The sequence below is a fragment of the Schistocerca cancellata genome, chromosome 9 (assembly GCF_023864275.1).
Source record: "Schistocerca cancellata isolate TAMUIC-IGC-003103 chromosome 9, iqSchCanc2.1, whole genome shotgun sequence".
Classification (NCBI taxonomy): Eukaryota; Metazoa; Arthropoda; class Insecta; order Orthoptera; family Acrididae; genus Schistocerca; species Schistocerca cancellata.
In genome coordinates, this window is record NC_064634.1 from 434,592,962 (window position 1) to 434,616,253 (window position 23,292).

Here is a 23,292-nt window from a genome sequence, read left to right on the forward strand (position 1 = left end):
TTTTAAGCATGCAGCACAGTCCTGGGACCGCGGATAGCTCGCGAAACTCCGCTGATTTGCCCCACACACGATACGACCCAGTTTCCGGGCACATCTGACGGCCTAGATCCGACAGGTAGGGCCTGCAGGTTAGTGAAAACCGACGGGGACTGAAATCGACAGGTCGAATCTTTGAAAGGTGTCCGCGGATCTGGCTCGCTCTTCTGGGCCATCACCGAAACCGTTCGTGCGTGGCGATGTAGCGCCGGTCATTTCCGGCAACTAACGCAAAGCTGTACGACGTCGGCGTCTGTTGGTCCTCTCTCTCTCTCTCTCTCTCTCTCTCTCTCTCTCTCTCACACACACACACACACACACACACACACACACACACACACACACACACACCGCACCCGAGTGAACTTCACACAGAAAGGGCATAAGAATGCAGTGCTCTAGTACTTACCTCAGAATGGCAAAATACAGGGTGTTTCAAAAATGACCGGTATATTTGAAACGGCAATAAAAACTAAACGAGCAGCGATAGAAATACACCGTTTGTTGCAATATGCTTGGGACAACAGTACATTTTCAGGCGGACAAACTTTCGACATTACAGTAGTTAAAATTTTCAACAACAGATGGCGCTGCAAGTGATGTGAAAGATATAGAAGACAACGCAGTCTGTGGGTGCGCCATTCTGTACGTCGTCTTTCTGCTGTAAGCGTGTGCTGTTCACAACGTGCAAGTGTGCTGTGGACAACATGGTTTATTCCTTAGAACAGAGGATTTTTCTGGTGTTGGGATTCCACCGCCCAGAACACAGTGTTGTTGCAATAAGACGAAGTTTTCAACGGAGGTTTAATGTAACCAAAGGACCGAAAAGCGATACAATAAAGGATCTGTTTGAAAAATTTCAACGGACTGGGAACGTGACGGATGAACGTGCTGGAAAGGTAGGGCGACCGCGTACGGCAACCACAGAGGGCAACGCGCAGCTAGTGCTGCTGGTGATCCAACAGCGGCCTCGGGTTTCCGTTCGCCGTGTTGCAGCTGCGGTCCAAATGTCGCCAACGTCCACGTATCGTCTCATGCGCCAGAGTTTACACCTCTATCCATACAAAATTCAAACGCGGCAACCCCTCAGCGCCGCTACCGTTGCTGCACGAGAGACATTCGCTAACGATATAGTGCACATGATTGATGACTGCGATATGCATGCGGGCAGCATTTGGTTTACTGACGAAGCTTATTTTTACCTGGACGGCTTCGTCAATAAAAAGAACTTGCACATATGGGGAACCGAAAAGCCCCATGTTGCAGTCCCATCGTCCCTGCATCCTCAAAAAGTACTGGTCTGGGCCGCCATTTCTTCCAAAGGAATCATTGGCCCATTTTTCAGATCCGAAACGATTACTGCATCACGCTATCTGGACATTCTTCGTGAATTTGTGGCGGTACAAACTGCCTTAGACGACACTGCGAACACCTCGTGCCACATCGCACGGCCGACATCTTTAATTTCCTGAATGAATATTTCGATGATCGTGTGATTGCTTTGGGCTATCCGAAACATACAGGAGGCGGCGTGGATTGGCGTCCCTATTCGCCAGACATGAACACCTGTGACTTCTTTCTGTGGGGACACGTGAAAGACCAGGTGTACCGCCAGAATCCAGAAACAATTGAACAGCTGAAGCAGTACATCTCATCTGCATGTGAAGCCATTCCGCCAGACACGTTTCAAAGGTTTCGGGTAATTTCATTCAGAGACTACGCCATATTATTGCTACGCATGGTGGATATGTGGGAAATATCGTACTATAGAGTTTCCCAGACCGCAGCGCCATCTGTTGTTGAAAATTGTAACTACTGTAATTTCGAAAGTTTGTCTGCCTGAAAATGTACTATTGTCCCAAGCATATTGCAACAAACGGTGTATTTCTATCGCTGCTCGTTTAGTTTTTATTGCCGTTTCAAATATACCGGTCATTTTTGGAACACCCTGTACTTAATACAAATTTATACCTATGATAGCTTTCTGTTACGTGCTATAATGTGTGTTCATACTTACCTTTCATTCGTATTCGGAATACGTGCAAGGTGAGAATTGCTTGTCAAGTATTTATTTCTTTCTCGGTACACTCAGAAAACATTAATAAAAATAGCTATGTAGAGTAAAGACTTTATTAAAACCAGTGTGCAACAACATACAGTGCGAATAGCTTTGGTGGTGGCGAGAGTAACTGGGTGGCGCGCTGCTGATCGCGCTCATGAAGGGGGGAAGATGGAGTTGTAGGGCACCTTGCTGAACAGCCGCCTCGCCACGTCCATGTCCGTGGCAGCCAGCGCCATCTCAATCGCCGGCTTCAGTTCCTCCACCACCAGGTCCACGTTCTCGTTCAAAAACTTGTTCATGTTCTCACCTGCAATAGAACACGTAACAGATATCAATATAACCTTCTGATTACTTGTGCACACTGTATTACAGATTCTGAGACACCAAAGTGTTCCACCTGGATTGTTAATAAGTCATTTTTTTATCTCACAGTTTAGACGTGTGTGCCCTTTTCAAGCGAAATGTTGTTGTGGTCTTCAGTACGAAGATAGGTTTGATGTAGTTCTCCATACTACTCCATTCTTTCCAAGCCTCTTCACCTATGTGTATATCCTCTAACCTGCTTCTACTTGAACCTGCTTACTGTACTCAAGGCTTGACCTCCTCCCCCACACTTCCCTCCATTACGAAACTGATTATTCCTTCACATGAATATTAGTCGGTATCTTTATGAATCAGGTAGAAAAACTAGTACATTGTAATTCTGTCACAGACAGCAAAGGACTTGGAAGAGCAGTTGAACGGAATGGACAGTGTCTTGAAAGGAGGTTATAAGATGAACGTCAACAAAAGCAAAACGATGATCATGGAGTGTAGCCGAATTCAGTCGGCTGACGCTGAGGAAATTAGATTAGGAAATGAGACGCTTAAAGTAGTAAATTGATGATGGTCGAGGTAGAGAGGATATAAAATGTAGACTGACAATGGGAAGGAAAGCGTTTCTGAAGAAGAGGAATTTGTTAACATCGAGTATAGATTTAAAGTCAAGAAGACGTTTCTGAAAGTATTTGTATGGGGTGTAGCCATGTATGGAAGTGAAACATGGACAATAAATAGTTTGGACAGGAAGAGAATAGAAGCTTTCGAAATGTGGTGCTACAGAAGAATGCTAAAGATTAGATGGGTAGATCACGTAACTAATGAGGAGGCATTGAATGGAATAGGGGAGAAGAGGAGTTTGTGGCACAACTTGACAAGAAGAAGGGACCGGTTGGTAGGACACGTTCTGAGACATCAAGGGATCACAAATTTGGTATTGGAGGGCAGCGTGGAGGATAAAAATCGTATAGGGAGACCAAGAGATGAATACATTAAGCAGATTCAGAAGGATGTAGGTTCCAGTAAGTAGTGGGAGATGAAGAAGCTTGCACAGGATAGAGTAGCATGGAGAGCTGCATCAAACCAGTCTCAGGACTGAAAACCACAACAAAAACAACAACTAGTACTAGAAGTTGTATCAGCATAACATCCGTTATATAAACAGATACGCTGAAGACATAATACGCATGGTAGGTGAAGCAACCAGGATACAGTAACTAAGGAGAAACATACATGAATTACATAAGCACATTAATGTTTACAATACCAGTAGAACAAGAAACAAACTGAACTTTGTGGATATAACCAGTAGAGCGGACCATCACAATCATGTCCTTCAGATATATAGAAACCCACAACAAAAGACGCAGTAATAGATGCAAGCTTAAACCACCGACAGAAGTACAAACGGCAGTCCAATTCAAATTAAACATATTTAGTAGGATCCCCTAAACGTAAAATATGAAACAAACTAACCAAAAAAACGATAGCAGAAACATGCAGGCTCTCTGACAAATTAGGTATAGATGGTAACAGAAATATATTAAGTAACACAGTTACAGCTTCGAGGATTACCAAACGACATTGAACAAAATACTCGTGTATGAAATAGGTAATATAGTAAAAAGTAAGTATTTCATACAAAATGAACTGATCATAACAAAAACGCATCCCAAAATTGTAACCAAAACATGACAAATAGCAACAATGTGGTGTTTATTACCTCAGCTGCTGTGAATGTGTGGAAATGTAGATAAGAATGCGTCCCGTCAACCAATCATTTCTTTTTATCAGATTGTACCAGGAATTTCGTCCATTCCCTATTTGCGGCGAAACTTCCTCATTGGTTACCCGACCTACGCATCTAAGTTTCGGCATTATTTTACATATCATATTACACAATATTCTATTCTCTTCTTGTATGAACTGTTTACTATCCACATTTCACTTCGATATAAGTTCACACTATACAAATATCTTCAGAAAAGACTGCCTGAGATCTACATTTACATTCTATAGTATCAGTTTTGTCTTCTCCAGAAGTATGCTTCTCTCTATTGCCTGTCTTCATTTTATTTTCTCGTTACTTTGACAACTATCAGTTTTTTATGCCAAATTTGCAGAGCTAATCTACAGGGCTATTACAAATGTTTGAAGCGATTTCATAAGTTCACTGTAGCTCCATTCATTGACGTATGGTCACGACACACTACAGATACGTAGAAAAACTCAAAGTTTTCTTCGGCTGAAGCCGCACTTCAGGTTTCTGCCGCCAGAGCGCTCGAGAGCGCAGTGAGACAAAATGGCGACAGGAGCCGAGAAAGCGTATGTCGTGCTTGAAATGCACTCACAACAGTCAGTCATAACAGTGCAACGACACTTCAGGACGAAGTTCAACAAAGATCCACCAACTGCTAACTCCATTCGGCGATGGTATGCGCAGTTTAAAGCTTCTGGATGCCTCTGTAAGGGGAAATCAACGGGTCGGCCTGCAGTGAGTGAAGAAACGGTTGAACGCGTAGGGCAAGTTTCACGCGTAGCCCGCGGAAGTCGACGAATAAAGCTATCAGGGAGCTAAACGTACCACAGCCGACGGTTTGGAAAATCTTTCGGAAAAGGCTAAAGCAGAAGCATTTCTTAAACAGTAGATTGGAAAATCGATGGATCGGTCGTGGTGGAGATCAACAACTCATGTCATGGCCTCCACGCTCTCCCTACTTAACCCCATGCGATTTCTTTCTGTGGGGTTATGTGAAAGATTCAGTGTTTAAACCTCCTCTACCAAGAAACGTGCCAGAACAGCGAGCTCGAATCAACGATGCTTTCGAACTCATTGATGGGGACATGCTGCGCCGAGTGTGGGAGGAACTTGATTATCGGCTTGATGTCTGCCGAATCACTAAAGGGGCACATGTCGAACATTTGTGAATGCCTAAAAAAACTTTTTGAGTTTTTGTATGTGTGTACAAAGCATTGTGAAAATATCTCAAATAATAATTGTAGAGCTGTGAAATCGCTTCAATCATTTGTAATAACCCGGATTCTCCATCAGGATTTGACAAAATAAGTATATGCAGTTTCATACTGCTAATCCTACTGAACGTTAGATCAACTTCGAAATAGCATAAAGAGGATTACAAAAGTCTTGATTTCAAGGTCGTGCTACTAGAACAACTCTTTCGTTCTTTTGTAACAAAATGTCTTGTTAGCTTAAGACTATCAGATTAAGATTGCCAGACGTGGATCTTAACACGTTTAATATTGTAAGCAGTGACAACCAAATACGACATACCAATAGTTTCACTTTGTGACTTAGATCTTATGTTTTCTAAGACCTCTCACCTACCTTTGAAACTTTGGAGACGCTTTCTACTATCGTGTTAGGTTGTCTGTCCTGGTATAAAAGATATTTTGCATATTAGCTTAGTAACAACCTAGTATTATTTACAGAAGAAACATACCAACATCGTGGATGCCCACCAATAATGAGGGTGCTCGACGTGCATATATTCGGAATGCTTCGATGCCTTTTCAGAATTCGCTAGTATGTTATCCACGTACTCCGTCACTTCAGTTTGGAGGTGCGTATAATAAGTACTTGGGCTATACCCTACAATTCCACGCCCGGTATGTCAGAAACGCAGATACATAGATAATGGAAGGTAGTGTTTCTCCGATTATACACTCTGCGTAGGAATGTCTACTAAGTGAGCGCGCATACGAGCAGAACAGAAATTTTGTTCGCAGTATACAAAGAGGTGACAAAAGTCGTGAGATACCACTATGCATATATACAGATTGTGGTAGTATCGTGTGGACAAGGGATTAAACGACAGTTCATTTAGAGGGCTGACATAAGTATTCAGGTGATTCACGTGAAAAGGTTTCCAACTTGACTACTTGCCGCACGATGGGAATTAATAGATTTTTTAACGCTGAATTGCAGTTGGAGATAGACTCGTGGGAAATTCCATTTCGGAGATCATTAGGAAATTCAGTACATTACGAAAGCCACAGTGTCAGGAGTGTGCCGAGAATACCATATTTCTGGCATTACCTCTCACTATGGACAACGCAGTGGCCGACGGCCTTCAGTTAACGCCGGAGAGCAGTGGCGTTTGTGTAGAGTTGTCAGTGGTAAAAGGCAAGCAACAGTGGGTGAAACAACGCAGAAATCAATGTGGTACGTATGAAGAACGTACCCTTTACGACAGTGCGGCGAAATTTTGCGTCATTGGGCTACAGCAGCAGACGACCCACGTGAATGCCTGTGCTAACAGCATGACATCGCCTGCAGCGCCTCTCCTGGACTCGTGACCATATCGGTTGCACCCTAGACGACAGTTAAAGCGGGGCCTGGTCAGGTAAGTCCAGATTTTAGTTGGTAAGAGCTCATGCTAATGTTCGAGTATAGCGCAGACCCCGTGAAGTCATGGACCTAAGTTGTCGACAAGGCACTGTGCAAGCTGCTGGAGGTCCCATAATGGAATGGGCTGTGTTAACATGGAATGGACCTGGTCCTGTGGTCAAACTGAACAAATCATTGACTAAAAATAGTTATGTTCAGCTACTTGTGGACAATGTGCAGTCTTTCGTGAACTTCATGTTCCCAGACAAAGATGCAATTTTTTGCGGATGACAATGCACCATGTCACCAGCCCACAATAGTTCGCGATGGATGTAATCGAGAGGTCAGATCCTGCACAAAATCCTGTACCAGTAGCACTTTCGCAAATAATGCCGGTTATATAAAGGCAGCATGCCACAATAATTCAACGGCTTATTGAATAGCCACGTCAAATTGCTGCATTACGCCGGGGAAAAGGAGGTCCAACGAGATATTAAGAAGTATCTCATGATGTTTGTCACCTCCGTGTACTCACTTCAAGTGAGAATAGTACATCGAACGGTTTTCGCGTAACCGTTAGCGCTTTACGTTACATCACTCACACACACAGGTCACAATGAAAACTTCTGTGGATTTTGTATACAAATGTCGTAGCCATCTTCACATTTTGATTCAACATGTGCAATGAATTCGCCTAAAGTTTTGTGAATATAACTGCAAGGTCGTTTGCCTGCTTGTGACTACTGTTACAGGTAATATGTGGCAAATCTTTTCTGTTACAGGGAAAGAAGTGATAGCCATTGATATATTAGACTGCTTATAAATGACACTACATAGCGTTCAGTGATGAAATGCTGTTTTGTACTACCCCGGATGTCCATAATTAATTAATGTCGTGTGACTAGGGCCTCCCGTCGGGTAGACAGTTCTCCTGGTGCAAATCTTTCAATTTGACGCCACTTCGGCGACTTGCGCGTTGATAGGAATGAAATGATGATGATCAGGACAACACAACACGCAGTCCCTGAGCGGAGAAAATTTCCGACCGAGCCGGGAATCGAACCCGGGCCCTCAGGATTGACTGTCCGTCGCGCTGACCACTCAGCTACCGGAGGCGGACCGGGTGTCCATCGTCAACGACTAATGCTCTGTAGATGCACAGCGTTAGTACTCCTCGTTTCATGATGTGGGAAGCCACCGCCTATGACGTTAGGTCAAGGGCAGTAGTGACAGAGGGAACATTGTTCGTATAGTGATATTTTTTGACGGGAAAATCCTCGTATACACGTGGCACGTGCCTCTATGAACTGTCTGCGTGGTGCTGAGTTATTCCTGTAGCCAGTAAGATCCCCGGATCTTTCCCCAATACAACATGTGTGGGACCAGTTTGGATGTCAACTCTGTCCCAGTGACACCACGATATCATGGGCAACTTGCAAAGGTAGTGGACCAGGTGGCTCAGGAGAGGATATAAAGCCTTTTCGATACCCTCCCAAAACGAATGAGAGCATACAAGCAGGCCAGAAGGGGGAGCAACTCTATACTGACAAGTGTGCTCATACTGGCAGAATTTCACTCGATCACTGAGTTGACTTCAGATATCCTCTTAATGTTTAGAGTCCCGTTTCATTTCCTCTTTCTCTTCTGCGTGCTTCACTTTTACTGTCACTGCATCTATATAATTTTACCTACACTGAAAACTGCTCTAAACAGGGACACATTCAGCGCATGGATTGCCAACATACTCCTACACTACCCAACGTATCTAACACTTGTTTCATCAATATCTCATGATACAGCCATACAAATTACTCTTACTGTATTAACTGTATTACATTGTGTCTCGACTTCTTCAAGAGATTTTAAGTAAATGATAGCTATAAGGGGATCTATACGGTATGTACCTATGAAAAGTGAATTTTCTTCCTCTGACATTTTTCGATTTACATCTGTAATAATTATTGACCATTGCCGTTTCTAAAAATAAATGTATGAAAACAGGGCAAATAAACGCAACATTAAAGACTGTCTTCGAGCATTATACTGAAGACGTTTGACAACTAATGTTGCTGAAATATACAATACGGAATGCCGATTCCAGATATTTACGTACACAGACTTTACATCGTGAAGGATGACGTTTCAGCCTTGGCGCCCATGTAACCAGTGATCGCAGTAGGCACTAGTACCGGTAGTACTTCATTATGTGTGTGTAATTCTGTTACTCTTCGCCAACAGTTAATTTCGAAGCGAAGGCAATGGTGGATACTGTCGGAGATCGGATTTTTACAGGCATTTAATGCGACAAGTGCACCGATGATATTTAACACTACTAAATAATTATTATAGTGATATTAAACGTGGTGATAATACAGGTAGGTTTGCTAGCCAGAAACTTTGAAACGGCACGCAGTACAGACAGTTTTGTTTGACTACGTATCTACTGCTGTTACCCGTACACAGTGCAGTCAACTCATGGAATGAGATACAGTAATGAGGGGTCCCAGTAGAGGGAACTGGTCATTCTCCATTTCACGTCGTTAATGCATTATAATCAGCCCTTGCTTTTCGATAAGTCAATGGTAATTTAGCTCATCGCTTCCCGCTTTATTAAAGTACATTACATCCAACTGATTACTAATTATCGGCGAAATACGCTATTACGTTCGGTCGTTGTTCGTAATTTGTTCTGATATGATCCCACACGTAACTCTTTCAATAAACGGATTCTATTTACGTTTCATTGTCCGATTAATACAGTTGCAGAAAGTAATTTTACTAGTAATTATTGGCAACTTACCCAATACTTTGTCCCCATTGAACAAGTTGTCAAGATGTATGTAGACCTTTGGAAGATCCATCTTGACTGTGAAGTTCTTGATATCCCAGTACACTTCTCCATCTCGCTCCAAAGGCTCTCCCCACATCTCCAAATCAGCTTGTAAACCGACTGCAAGAAAATAATGCAGTTGTAAGAAGATACATTTGACATAGGACTTGAAATACCCAATTACTTGAACTGAATTGTTGTTCGAAGTGATTGTCTTAAGTAACTGAACGATTGTTTTAGCTAGCTCTCATCATTTTTCTGCATATTTACACCATCAGTCAGTATTAGTATCAAGATAAATTACTACATGCGCCAGGTACAAAATCTTTTGACATTAACAAAATATTATAGTTCATTCATTCTCACCGAGACTTGGAAAGAATATCTGGGTGGGGTGGTGAATGGCTTTTTCCTAGCACATGCATAATATGCTAGAATGGAAGAAGTCTTAGATACTACGAGTTTTTGTGAGCAATATTTCATAGTAAATTCATTTGCGTGGAACGTACCAAGGAATTATTAAAACAGCTAACGAAACATTTATTTGCAGTGCAGAAGTTGATAGAAACAGGTGATTTGAAACTAAACAAAGCTGACTCCGTTCGCTCATTTTAATTTCATAATGACAGTCAATTTTGGGTACCTCCCCCATCTAAGGTAACGATTTCCCAAGCCCCTTAATTGTGATGTGAATTCAACAATGAAGTACAAAAGAACAGGCTGTACCGCCTACTGCATATCAGTGTCTATAGTCCTTAAGGAAAAATTCGTTAATAATTCTTCCCATTTTCCAATCTAGACCTCAGTTAACAAACACAATACTAAAAATAAAGGAGTTCTATTTCGGGATAGAAAATAAATTTAATTCAGTACAGGAATTGTCTATCATTAAGGAGCACACTCTTTCAGTATAATGCTAGCGACCATAGTAAATTACGATTTATAGTGCTACCGAATGATTTGTTTGTGTTCAGCTCCTTACATTTTAACAACGAAAGTCTTATATGGACTAATTTTGTTTAAAATATCACAATGTGAGTTCCGTGCTATATCTGGATTCTGAACATTTTAATTTCAGCAGTATCCACTGAGAATTCTCTTCGTTTGACAACGTGTGACTGCAATAGCCGTAAGGTTATTTAATTTGCTCAGATATTGTTTCCTGCTTGTGGCGACTATTTTATTCGGCTAAGGACGAAAATTATTTAGAGCTTATTTGTTTCAAATCCTTCAGGGCCTCTTCACCAACATGTTGTGGAATGAAAATTAAATATTAGGATACATATTATTGTATTTTCTGATGTCCCTCATATCCACGAAGCTCTCCTCACTTATATGTGAAGAAGCAGCGTGATTTACGTTATCCATGACAGAGGAGATCAAAATCGGTCCCTGTATTTACAGAAACGTTGAACGAGGTGTCGAAACTGCACGACTGAAAAGGAATTTCTCTTATCGTAAACAGTATATCACACGATTCAATAATGTTAGACACGTCATCTATTTAAATAACACCCTTATGGGTGCAGGGCCTTCTAATTCTGGAACTAAAAGCACTATTAAAACCGGTGTTTCGACCATCTTTAGAGGGTTTGTCTTCTGGACAACTCATTATTGCACTTATAATCTGTTAGGAAAACTTCATCGTTCGTGTATGCCGTCCATTCAAAATACACTAGACTCTTGCTACACCGGCCATTCCTCGCACATATGGGTGCCGAATTGGCGGGAGTGCCGGATTGTTGAAAATGTCTAAAATTTAGTATAAACACATAGGGATTGTACTTTATTAAATCAAAAGATACATTCATTTTTACAGAAACTTAGTCCTTGAGTATGTATATGCAAATTTGTATCACTCGACATTCCCTGTGAAACATGTTCCAAAATTTTGTTTGTCACCATGATGATAGCGGCGGTAGTATGCTTTATCACACAACGGCGGTTACAAGCATTTCATTGGTCCTGCCATGTTTCTGACTGTTGCATGATGTACTCCAGGAAGACGTCTCCAGCTTCGGAGCCAGCAGTCAGAGATATCCTCATGTTCTTTCCTCCTATGACCTCTTTTTCATCAGTTACATCGTCTCTTTCCTGTGAGCTTATGAATGCCTCTTTGCAGCTGAAGTTTGGTCATAGATAGTTGCCGGCAACAATGTTACTCTGCGACGAACCTCAGTTCAGTTTATGTCTAATTTCGATTTTCTACTTGAGATCTAGAATAACGTGTTTACCGTTAGAAGCCGTGATAATGATCCGTAAGGAAAGCCGCAATTTCAAAGTCTACAGGAACGTTAAACTTTATAATTAACTAAAAACATTGTTGCAGACGAAATTTCATTTTCGTAGGCGTCATTTCAAAAAATGGTTCAAATGGCTCTGAGCACTATGGGACTTAACAGCTATGGTCATCAGTTCCCTAGAACTTAGAACTACTTAAACCTAACTAACCTAAGGACAGCACACAACATCCAATCATCACGAGGCACAGAAAATCCCTGACTCCGCCGGGAATCGACCCGGGAACCCAGGCGCGGGAAGCGAGAACGTTACCGCACGACCACGAGCTGCGGACGCGTCATTTCAGGTTGAACGAGTAGAAGCTGGAAGTGCGCCGGATTATTGAGAGGCCGGACTACTGAGGACCGTATTAGCGAGAGTTTAGTATAGTGCAGTGGCTAAGATATGAAACTCTGTCAGGCGATCATACAAGGGCAATCCCAAAAGTATGGTCTCCTATTTCTTTTATAAATACATTTCTACAATGGTTTACATCAGTTTACAGTTTGAACATTTAGCTATTTTTCGAGATAATCACCATTTCTGTCGATGCATTTTTGTTGACGCTGTGGCAGTTTTTGTATGCCCATGTCATATCAGCTCGCCGCCATATTGTTCAGAAAGCTATGAACCTCTTCTTTCATCTCGTCGTCGCAGCTGAATCGCTGGGACCACAATTAACGCTGACAGGTGCTGTGAGACTCTGGAAAAACTCAAACGGGCAATTCAGAACCGGAGAACAGGAATGTTGAGCAACGGCGTACACGTTCTCCATGACAACGCTTGCCCACACGACATCGCTCGGCAAACCGTTGCTCTCCTGCAACAGTTTCAGTGGAACATAACCACCCACCCACCCACCCTATAGTTCTGACTTGGCGCCCAGTGACTATCACCTGTTCCCTAGGTTAAAAGAACTTTTGGCCGGAAAGCGATTCAGCTCCGACGACGAGGTGAAAGAAGAGGTTCATAACTTTCTCAACAGCATGGCGGCAAGCTGGTATGACATCGGCATACAAAAGCTGCCACAGCGTCTACAAAAATGCATCGACAGAAATGGTCATTTGTCGAAAAATAGCTAAACTGATGCAAACCATTGTAGAAATAAACAGGTCTATGTACTTATAAAAAAATAGGGGAGCTTACTTTTGGGATTACCCCCGTACTTTATGTCGATCCATAATTTCTGAGGATTCCAAATCACTTATTCAAAAGCAAGTTACGCCCTTCGTCTACGATACCACATATGCTTACAATCGAAAATCGTAACCCATATTAAGAAATCCATTTCCCATGCCTTCTACTCGTACTTAAGCGCCTTGAAACCTTAACTAAAATGCCCTGACTCCGTATTGCAGCCAGTAATAAGCCATATATGTATCTTGCTGTACCACTGGACCATCATCCACATTCAGTTCACCCCCAAGCTTTATCCATTCATGCCTCTGAAACTTCAGCCAACTCTCACTCAGCAACCACTTACTCCATATTCACACAGACGCTTTATATCAGCCTCAACTAAGAGAACTCACGCTGGCTTCACCCCAGCATATCTAGTCACATTTCCCATCTCCTTCATTCCATGAATTGTGCTGCCGACCTCTTGCGGCCTCATTCAAGCAGATATCACACCATCGTGATGATTTTCATACACTGTCACATCACAGAAGCATCTAAGAAAACAACTATTATTTATAATCGTCCTATAAAGTCACCCGTACAATTTTAAAAACGTCTCAATCTGTCAGAATGTCTAATATCTAATATTAACTGCCTACAGCAAATGTTTTAATTACTGCCTTCTCACTGAAGAATATGTACACTTAAGGACGAAGAGGGGCGTTATTTACTGCCGTAAGTGGCCGCTATGATGAACTGAAATAACGACACAGAAAAACAGAATACCCGAAAATATGACCTGAATCCGAAGCGAGCGCACTGGAAGAAAAGCAGGTGACTCGTTCAAATTTGTACTTGTTAAAGGAGTTATGAGATCCAGAAATCTCTAAGAAAGAGATTAAGGAAGAGCGTAACTGTGGCTGCTAAGAGGCGAGGATCGGCATTAGCTGTGAACTACTTGCAAATTTTACACTTGAAACCGTTTGTTTTCCCAATAATCCTCTCACAGACTTATGGAAAGCACAGCTTGTTTGACAGCTGCCCCCTACCTTCTAGGCGATCGACCCGATATCTTTTTCGGTCTGAGATCCACTTACACATCATCTTCATCTATTTTCGTCCATTCGTTCTAAATGACCATATGACTATAATATTAACTTTCAGTTTCTTCCACTATGTCACCTTCCACTTTCACCATATTTTTTTCGTTTCTCTACATTTCTGCCGTGGTGTAATCTTGAGACTCGCTTTTCCCCAGACTTCAAACCCACATGTTCATATACTTAATTACTTAGTTATTTTAATCTGATCTAACGAGCTGAATGTGACAAAATGGTTTGAGTGTCTAAAGTGGTAATGTGAGTAAATATTATTGACTACGAACTAATAAAGTTAACACTTGCACTATTTGTATTACTACACCTGCTGTTGATAGTAAAAGAAGAAAGGAAGAAAGATCAGGGTTTAACGTCCTGTCGACATTAAGATTATTGTAGACAGAGCAATCACTCTGTTTCGAAGATGGGGAAGGAAATCAGTAGTGCTCTGGCAAAGGAGCCAGCCCAGCATTCGCCTGGAGTGAAGTAGGGAGATCACGAAAAAAACACAAATTAGGATGGCCGGACGCGATTTTGAACCCTCATCCTCCCGAATTCGAGTCCAGTGTACACTAACTCTCTCGGTGTCACTAATAGTGGTAAGAGTAGCGATAATAATATAGAAAATATCAATGACAATAATGACGGTGGCAGATATGTAAGAAATTTATAGGTATATATGATAGATGTCTTCTGATATAGCCTATTCTGGGCAAAGGCAATTTAAGGAGGCTGCACTAGCTAAGAACACTGGAAAAAGATGAAGATCCGTTTGGGAAGCAGTATGTAGAGAGATAACAAGCGTGTGCAGGGACACTGATAATCCTTATTTTTGCTATCGTTGATTATATTCTATAATAAGACCTCCAGATATTTTGAATGTAGCCACAGGAGTTTGAGTTTTTATAGCTACATTGTTTCACCAAGGGATTTACTTTCATTGTTGTATAACACATTTTACTTTTCCAGTCTTTCTTTAAGTAACTTTCCATTTGCAGGTATACTTATACCAAGATATTTAAAATGTCTCTCAAAGCCCTACATTAATGCAGTTCAAGCCAAAAAATGTTGTTGTATCAGCTCCATGGAGGTGCTTCGTGTGTGATCAGAGGAATTCCGAATTAGCAGAGGGGTTAAATAATTGTACATTGGAGCCTGTATTTTTTTTAAATTGATCAGGATGAAGTATTAAATATACAGAGAGGTAAATCCCATCTAATGAGAATGTTAGTGGGAAACGATAAAAAATACTCTCCCCCATTCGCTGATGACTAGGTGATAATTGCCGAAGGTAACGACTACTCTTAGATACAAGCTGAGGAAGTTGCTTGAAGAATATGACAATGGGGTTTAAAAATAGATACAACAAAACTGAATATATAATAGAGGGTGTTAACAATGTGATTCAGTCCACAATGCTGCGTTCTAAAATATTGCTCTTTATTTATTTTACAAAATTAAACTGTCGGATTTGATCTACGTAAAATTATGAAGTGAATCATTGACCATATATTTTTAAATTCTTCCACTACGTGGCCAGGTAAGAATTGTTATCGACTCTGTATTCTGATTGTTGAGCCCATATATAGTCTCACTAGTTAACAGGAACAGATGCCTGTAACTTTACTGTCCGAACACTGCGACAAGCACACTAGGAATCCTCATCGGTCTGTCATAGTAGTCCACGAAAGTACAAAAGCTATTTCGTGTTGTTTAAATGACCTATGGCTTACTAATAATTTTGAAACTGAAGGGGAGAACTGCATTTGCTCCATACCGTCTGTATTACCTTGTTCAGCTTCAGATATGGCCTAGATTGCCTGTGAACCTGGTCCATTCAGTCAGCATCAATGCTTCTGGAGAATACATTTGAACTTACTAAAATCCGTGTGTTCGAAGTTGTTACTTCGCTTCCGTTTGTAAAACAAATTCTCGTGGGCCAGATAATTAAGTATTCACTATTGCAGTTACCGACTCGCAAAAGAAATTTGTAAATTTGTAAATATTTCGTTAGCACTGACGTCACACACAATCTTATTTGTCCAAATACTGTTTCTCTGAATTGCACTGAGCAACGTATTGAAATTGTGGATTAACACTAGCACAATCATGACTGAGCCACCTTTATGTACTTCCATTGATCATTATGACCGTGATACGTCACTATGTGTGTCTGAATGCACTAGGTCTAGCTAATTTATTTCTGTGAAAGTATGCATATCTTCTCCCTCCGTTTGCCGCTTTATAGATGATGTGATTCAGCTGTGCTGCCTTATCTGACTACGATGCTGTTGAGCGTCATATTAGCGTTCAGTGATTTTTTTTTTGTTTGGGTCAATTGTATTTCATTTTGTGTCAAATATTTTTTACTTTTCATGGCTTATTTGATATATAATTGGGAAGAAATTATTTTCCTTACTTTTCGAAATTCTATTCGGGAAAATTCGCATGAGCATTTTACAGTGCCGTTTACAGTTTCACAGTGATGGTCAGGTTGCAATAAAACAGTACAGAATCTATGAAACGTACCAAGTTGATATTTACGTAATGCTAAAATAAAATAAAACTGTCCCTAAACATACATTCTGCAGTGAGTGATGTAAAGCTATTGTTCAAGTGAAGAGTGGAAATGTCAAACTTAGTAAGTCCCAAATCATCCATTTGTCAAGAGAATCAAAAAACAATGTAGCTCTTATTGCACATAACTTAACAGTTCCGGAAAAATGAGTACACAATTATCCTAATCACCTCATCATCACACAATATAATGTGACAAAATGGAAAAAAAAATACTTTATTAAGAATCTTCTAGGTGGCATACTGGGGAGAAACCTGGTTCCAAGTGTCAATAAAAAAGTTTTTCTTTCAGATCCCATTACCACCGAGGCAGTACGTATTAATCATGATAACACTAGTACAGGAATAGAGTAGTAATGTTTTAACTTGTAGAAAAATACGCTAGTCAACAAAAACCATTTCTCATATCTTTTCAATTTTTTAAAGGTATAATAAAATTATATCACTAGTATCGACTTTTGTTTCTTACAAAATTCCACTCCTGTAATCAGATGCTACAAAGTTTACTGTACAGATAGACATGGCAACATCATAAGCAGATTGTGCTGTCTAGCAACTGATAATCATGAGTGGTCCCTCAGATGAAGCACGGCATTACATACATCAACCATCGTCTCCCCTCTTTTCAGTACATTGACATTTTTCGTTTCTTCTGTTTCAGAGTAAAATATTTTAATATCTGAGATAGTTGAGTATGAGACACTTTGACCGTACTTCACTTGGAGATCTTATGCGCCTGCATTGACACCAACGTTTCAGCAGCATTTTTAAAATCAAAGAAATTATTAGTATGCAGACGAATTATATTCAATGGATTCATAGCTCCAGCTGACTAAATCTTGAGGAAAAAAGGCCTGGATTACACACGTTATTTTCACTTATCTTTCTTTCTACTTTTTTTACTATTTTAGAAAGCCAAATTGTCCCTCCCATTACAGAGACGTTTTACTGATACGAACAGAAGTTTACGTGCACTCTGCTTACCACACAAAATGTTGGTCAACTAAGAGGAGAACTTGATACATGTCACCTGCAAATCAAGAAGACATGCTCTGCTAGGCATTAAGACTATGATCCATCTGTTAATGGATGTTTGAAACATTTTGTCCCTGATTTAGTACTCGAAACTAGGCTAGAGACAGACAATACAGTACTGAAGATACAAAAGCGGTGGAAACGCGTTTTGTGAAAAATGGCAATTAAAGGTTTCCAGTTACCGGGCTGATTTTACAGATTCTATAGTGATTCATTATCTCCTCTTTTTATCGACTGACATGCTGAAGATTACCATTGGCTGATCTGAATCAGTTACGGCATTGCCCCGTTGTGAAGCGCTCCTGTAGTTGTGTCGTATAATGTATAAAAACGTGAAAAAAGGTAATGGACAGATCACTGCTTTATTTATTCCCAAACTTCTTTCTTTTTTCATTGTGAACAGACACGACAGTACTCTGAACAGTCTCTTAACATTCTCAGTACTGGCTCAACAGTTATCTATGTCTGCAGAATCCAGGTGAGTTCTAGCTGTGTTAAAAATATACTTCTTAAAAAATATCGTTGATATAAATACAATATTAACTCTACTTTAAGCCCATTTTGTCCGATTTTAAATGCAGCTACAACAAAATCCTGTCTGGTACAACATGGATAAATTATATTATAATGCGTGACATTGTTTTCGTAAAATTAGAGAAGCCATACAGTGATATAGGTGGAGTAAGTGAGTTCATAAATACATAATGAACCGTGCTGAATATCGTATGTAAATACAGTAGCACTTTCTATATGGATCTGTATTGCATTTTCATATGAAATATTTCAAAGCAAGGTTATAGTGGGTGTATCATAATTAATGGCGTAAACGCATACAGTTGAAAGTACACGATACTAGAAGCAAAAACGTCTCAGTAAACATAGGGTCGAAAATGCACACCTTAAGAGCTGCGAGCAATTTTTCATCTTTGATACTGTGAAGCAAATCTCTTCTACTGAAAACTCTCTGCTTTCCACAGTTTGGGAAGTAGTAGTATGGACCAGAACAAGAAAAAAATGTCCAGTAAAAATGTGTTCTGAAATGTATAGCTTAACAGCTGTGAGCACGTGCTCATCGTCGCTACTTGGAAACACAACTCTTCTAATGAACGATTGCTCATAACAATTGCTCATACATTTTAGAGCACATGTTTAATGGACATTTTTTCTTGTTTTGGTCCATACTACTACTTCCGAAAATGTGGAAAGCAAAGAGCTTGCGGTAGAAGATATTTGCTTCACAGTATCTAAGATGAAAAATTGCTCTTAGCTTTTAAGGTATGCATTTCCGATCCTATGTTTACTCAGACTTTTTTTGCTTCTAGTATCGTGTACTTTCAGCTGTCTGCGTTTACGCCATTAATTATAATACATCCTGTATATACAGCGCCACATAGTGTTTTCACTGATAACGTGTCTCCTGGTGACACGCTTTCCAAACTTTCTTTGAATTTAAAGAACAAACATAACATAAACTGGAGGCATATTCTTTGGTTGTGGTAGGTAAATATTGCAGGAAATGTGTGTGTCACTAACCGTACAGGTCCGTTTTGGTTGTTTGGGGCAGCTGGCAGGACTGGTAACGATATCAATTATTGTCTTTTTCTTGGCCTGAAATGCACTGTGTAACCAAAATGCCTTCGATACTCCTAGTAAGAGCAAGTGCAAAAACAGTTTTCGTCACCATGATAAACCATGGCACGCCAATCCTCGTACACAGAATACGAATGTTGTGCTCTATCCGCAGGCGAAAAAAGTTGCTCATGTCGAAGGAAGTACCACGAAAAGCAGATGCACTATCTATCCGGGCAATTAATGAGTAACGCTACAAACATCGTATATCGATAGTCTAGAGATTCTAAAACATCGCGCAAAGCATTTTACTCAATAGAATACACTAGCCCGTAGAACCTACCAGCTCGGCGCTTTTGGATCACGGTCCGTAGAAACTACGGGCTTGGCGCTCAGTGAGTTAATCTCCGTTACAACCAATCGAACCGCTATGTGAATCATAGGCTTACTCAACTGTGAGATTAACGGCGCCCCTCTCTCCTGTAAAAATTAATTTGGTGTACAAAGTCATATTGACTGCAGCTCAGTATGTGCTGCGTGATTACGTATTACCACCTAAAGCCGTGTTTGGCACACGCATTTCACGCATTATGTACTGAACAAATGTAAACACACTGAGCCTCCTCAGTAATCAGCATCGATGATTAATTGATGGTGTTGAGTTCCTGTGGGACCAAACTGCGGAAGTCATCGGTCCCTAGACGTACACTTTACTTACTTTAGCCTAAACTAAATTACGCCAAGGACAACACACACACTCATGCCAGAGGAAGGAGGACTCGAACCTCCGACTGGGGGAGCCGCAAGGCACCTGTCAAGGCGTCTGAGACCACGCGGCTACCCCGCGCGGTGATTAATTGATGAAGTTGGTTGTTGCCGTACAGAGTAATTACTTTGCGTGCACGGCTGAGAAAACAGAAACTTACCGGTGGTGATGTTGCAGGCGCCCTTTCCCTTGATGGGCAGGACCAACACCTTGCCATCCACTTTGTATGTACCGATCATATAGATGGGGTCATCGGCGCGCAAATGTGCCTTCAGGCGGAAGCTTCCAGGCACCATTCTGCAGCAAAAGGAAAGTACCTTTAATGTACTCAGGGTACTAGATAATCAAGCCACATTCAAAGTTACACTCGAAGTTATTACGACTCTTTCCACCAGGTGGACATGGGGGGGGGGGGGGTCGGAAGATAATTTTCTTCGTTGTGAGTAGTGAGTAAATTAGAAATGGTCTCCGAGCTATCATTAAGAATAAACCCAGATGCTGTGAGAGTGGTTGGTGAAAGGGTGAAAAGGGGGAGGGTTCCAGTTCGTTTTTCGATACATAGCTTTGGCTACACTCGCTACTACCATATCGTTTTCTGACTTCCTTTAAACACTTACCAAATAATTAGAGCAAAATCACACAAAACCTGTGTAATATTGAAAGATATGTGTATGAATAGGACTTTCTTCATTAAAGATCTAACTCAATATATAAGGAAAGACCTTAAAAGTGTCCATTAGAAGACCATACCGTCCAGAATGTGAATGCCAAGTACGCAAAATCGCCGTGAGCGTTGAAGCAATTATCATCTCGTCGACTCACCAGCCTCAAGATACCGTGTAGTAAAACACCGCATACTGCTGCATGAAGAAGTACACGACTGCCTGCTGCACACCTCAAGGCATTTTTAAGGGACCAAATGTGTGATAACCTCGTGGGTAGAGTTCAGGTCTATAGGGTGTGTGGTAGAATGTATCTCAATTGAGTTGGCGTAAGTTCTGCGTTACGACATTAGCGATGCAGGAACGTGTGCTGTCATGGAGCAGCAGCACCCCTTGTCCCACACCATTCCACAACGTTTGTTTTCGACAGACCTATTGCCCCATATGCATTCTTCATTATCCGGTGAACGGCTACCGGCGTTTGTCCTTCCACAGTCAAGGAAAGAATAACGGCATCTTGGTCCTGTTTGAACACGTTTGTTAATAACGTCGCCATAGTTAAGATTCACGTATTTACAGGACGCTGGTCGTGAAGACACGAATTCCACTCTAGTCCCTTGCCTATAAGTCGGTGGGCATACACCCTCATCGGAGTCGTGCTGCAGGCTTCAGCAACGCGCTCGAACGGAAACTTTTGATCAAAAATGTTCAAATGTGTGTGAAAACTTATGGGACTTAACTACTAAGGTCATTAGTCCCTAAGCTTACACACTACTTAACCTAAATTATCCTAAGGACAAACACACACACCCATGCCCGAAGGAGGACTCGAACCTCCGCCGGGACCAGCCGCACAGTCCAACGCCCCAGACCGCAGACCGCTCGGCTAATCCCGCGCGGCAAAACTTTTGTTGCCCTTTATAGATTTACTTCAGGATCTCCGTTAAAATACAATCGTTGATATATAATGTTGGTTTGCATACTAATTCACTGATCAATTGATATAAATCTGAATAATCGACTGACCTGAGCCAGTGGTGCAATTGGTGATTGAAACTCAAGATTAATTAAAACTATATCAAGCACCATGTGGTTCCCCCAGCTCGACAATAGATAATTTAAATTAAGAAGCAGAAGAAAAGCGTCTATTAATAAAGGACAGTGGACGCTCAAAATACTAGTACTTTTGGACATATGAATCTATCATTAATCATACATGCAATGTATACCTAGGTAGAGCCCTTTAAGAAATGATTCTTCCCTTAATAAGAAAAGAAATAGATGGGTCTATACACATTCCACAAACGCAGACGATTAGGACGTATCCCATGAAACAGATTGGGTAACAGAGAAACAGTGACACGGAAATTCATTTCAAGTAGGTTGAAATATTTATTCTACCCAGACAACTAGAAAAACGTGACACATGTACATGAAAATTTACTGGTTACCTGTACCTGCTTTTGATAACCAAGTGGTTGAAAAATTATCCATATACATTGCCTGATGGCTTTGTAAGTCAATGGATAGGTTTCAAATAGGAGTAATTTTGAGCTATGCGAAGAACACACACGCCCTTACTACCAGAAGAAGAGAAGAGGACATGAATTGAGGGTTTACTGTGCGGCAGCATTTGTTAAGGAACCTTCGGTTTACTGCGTTTCTGGTTACAAATTAGACCTAATTGACAGGACGATGTTTCTTGCGAGCTCCGACCGCTAAAGTTGCGTCTCTGCTAGCGAAGATCCTCTTCCCTGGCCTATGTTGCTAAAATCCTTCCTAACAACTCCCTCGGGAAAAGTTGTTCTGCGCTCATCCTGTCTTTCTTCAGCCAATAAAGGAACTTCCTTTTGGCGTTACTGTGCTCTCAGTGGCTCTGCGAAGAGTTCCAAAGGAACCAAAGTGCATGTCTCTTTCGTTTTTAAACAAAGTTTTTGTGTAAGATTGGCGCATTCAGTGACAACCCGCGGTTTTCAAAGACTGGGGGCCTTATTTCGCGTGCTCAGTAGTGATCTACGGTGTCTCTCACGAAAATCCGTAGCTATGTTCAACAGATAATTGCGCTTTCTGCCGAGATTGCTCCTGACTCCATCTCGTATAATGATCTCGCATGCCGTCGCTACGGGAAGCTCTTCCATTTGTGGAATTCACATAACGATGTAACAGGACATCACAGAAATATCTGCCAGCCCTCGGTCAGTAAGTGGTCACCACCCCTCGTTGCCCCTTCTCACTAAAAGCGGAATGGGGCTCCTAGCTATCTTGGCGTGCTGTTTACTGCATGTGTCATACAGTTCGCTTCAAAATATTTCTTTGTTTCCCAATAGCATACAAGTTTGTTTTTATGCTGCTGCAAGAAACACCCACTAGTTAAGATGAAGATGGGTCTGTGCTTTGAATCTTGTGAATTTGCATATGTTGTGAGTCCGTTCCTAACTAAGGTCCCGAAGCAAGATCCTATTTTTATTCAAATAAGACAGCCTCAGTCGAACAACTACCTCTTTCAATCTTAATATTTTAATTTCGTTCCTTTAATTTCTTTTCCAAATTTCTCTTTGGACTGTTTAGCTTTTTGCTTTGTATACAGACTGAA

General features: G+C 41.1%; 1 protein-coding gene across 1 annotated transcript in view; it reads right to left on the reverse strand.

Annotated features, from left to right (window-relative positions):
• Window positions 1–2,152: 2,152 nt before the first annotated feature.
• The window catches only part of LOC126101069 (protein takeout-like), a 59,342-nt gene continuing 38,202 nt past the window's right edge, over window positions 2,153–23,292 (reverse strand). The window contains exons 4-6 of the mRNA XM_049911743.1: window positions 20,198–20,334; window positions 9,565–9,714; window positions 2,153–2,405 (exon numbers count right to left, since the gene is read on the reverse strand). Of these exons, the coding sequence (XP_049767700.1) occupies window positions 2,251–2,405; window positions 9,565–9,714; window positions 20,198–20,334 (442 nt within the window). The 3' untranslated portion in view covers window positions 2,153–2,250. The remainder of the gene's footprint in view (window positions 2,406–9,564; window positions 9,715–20,197; window positions 20,335–23,292) is intronic.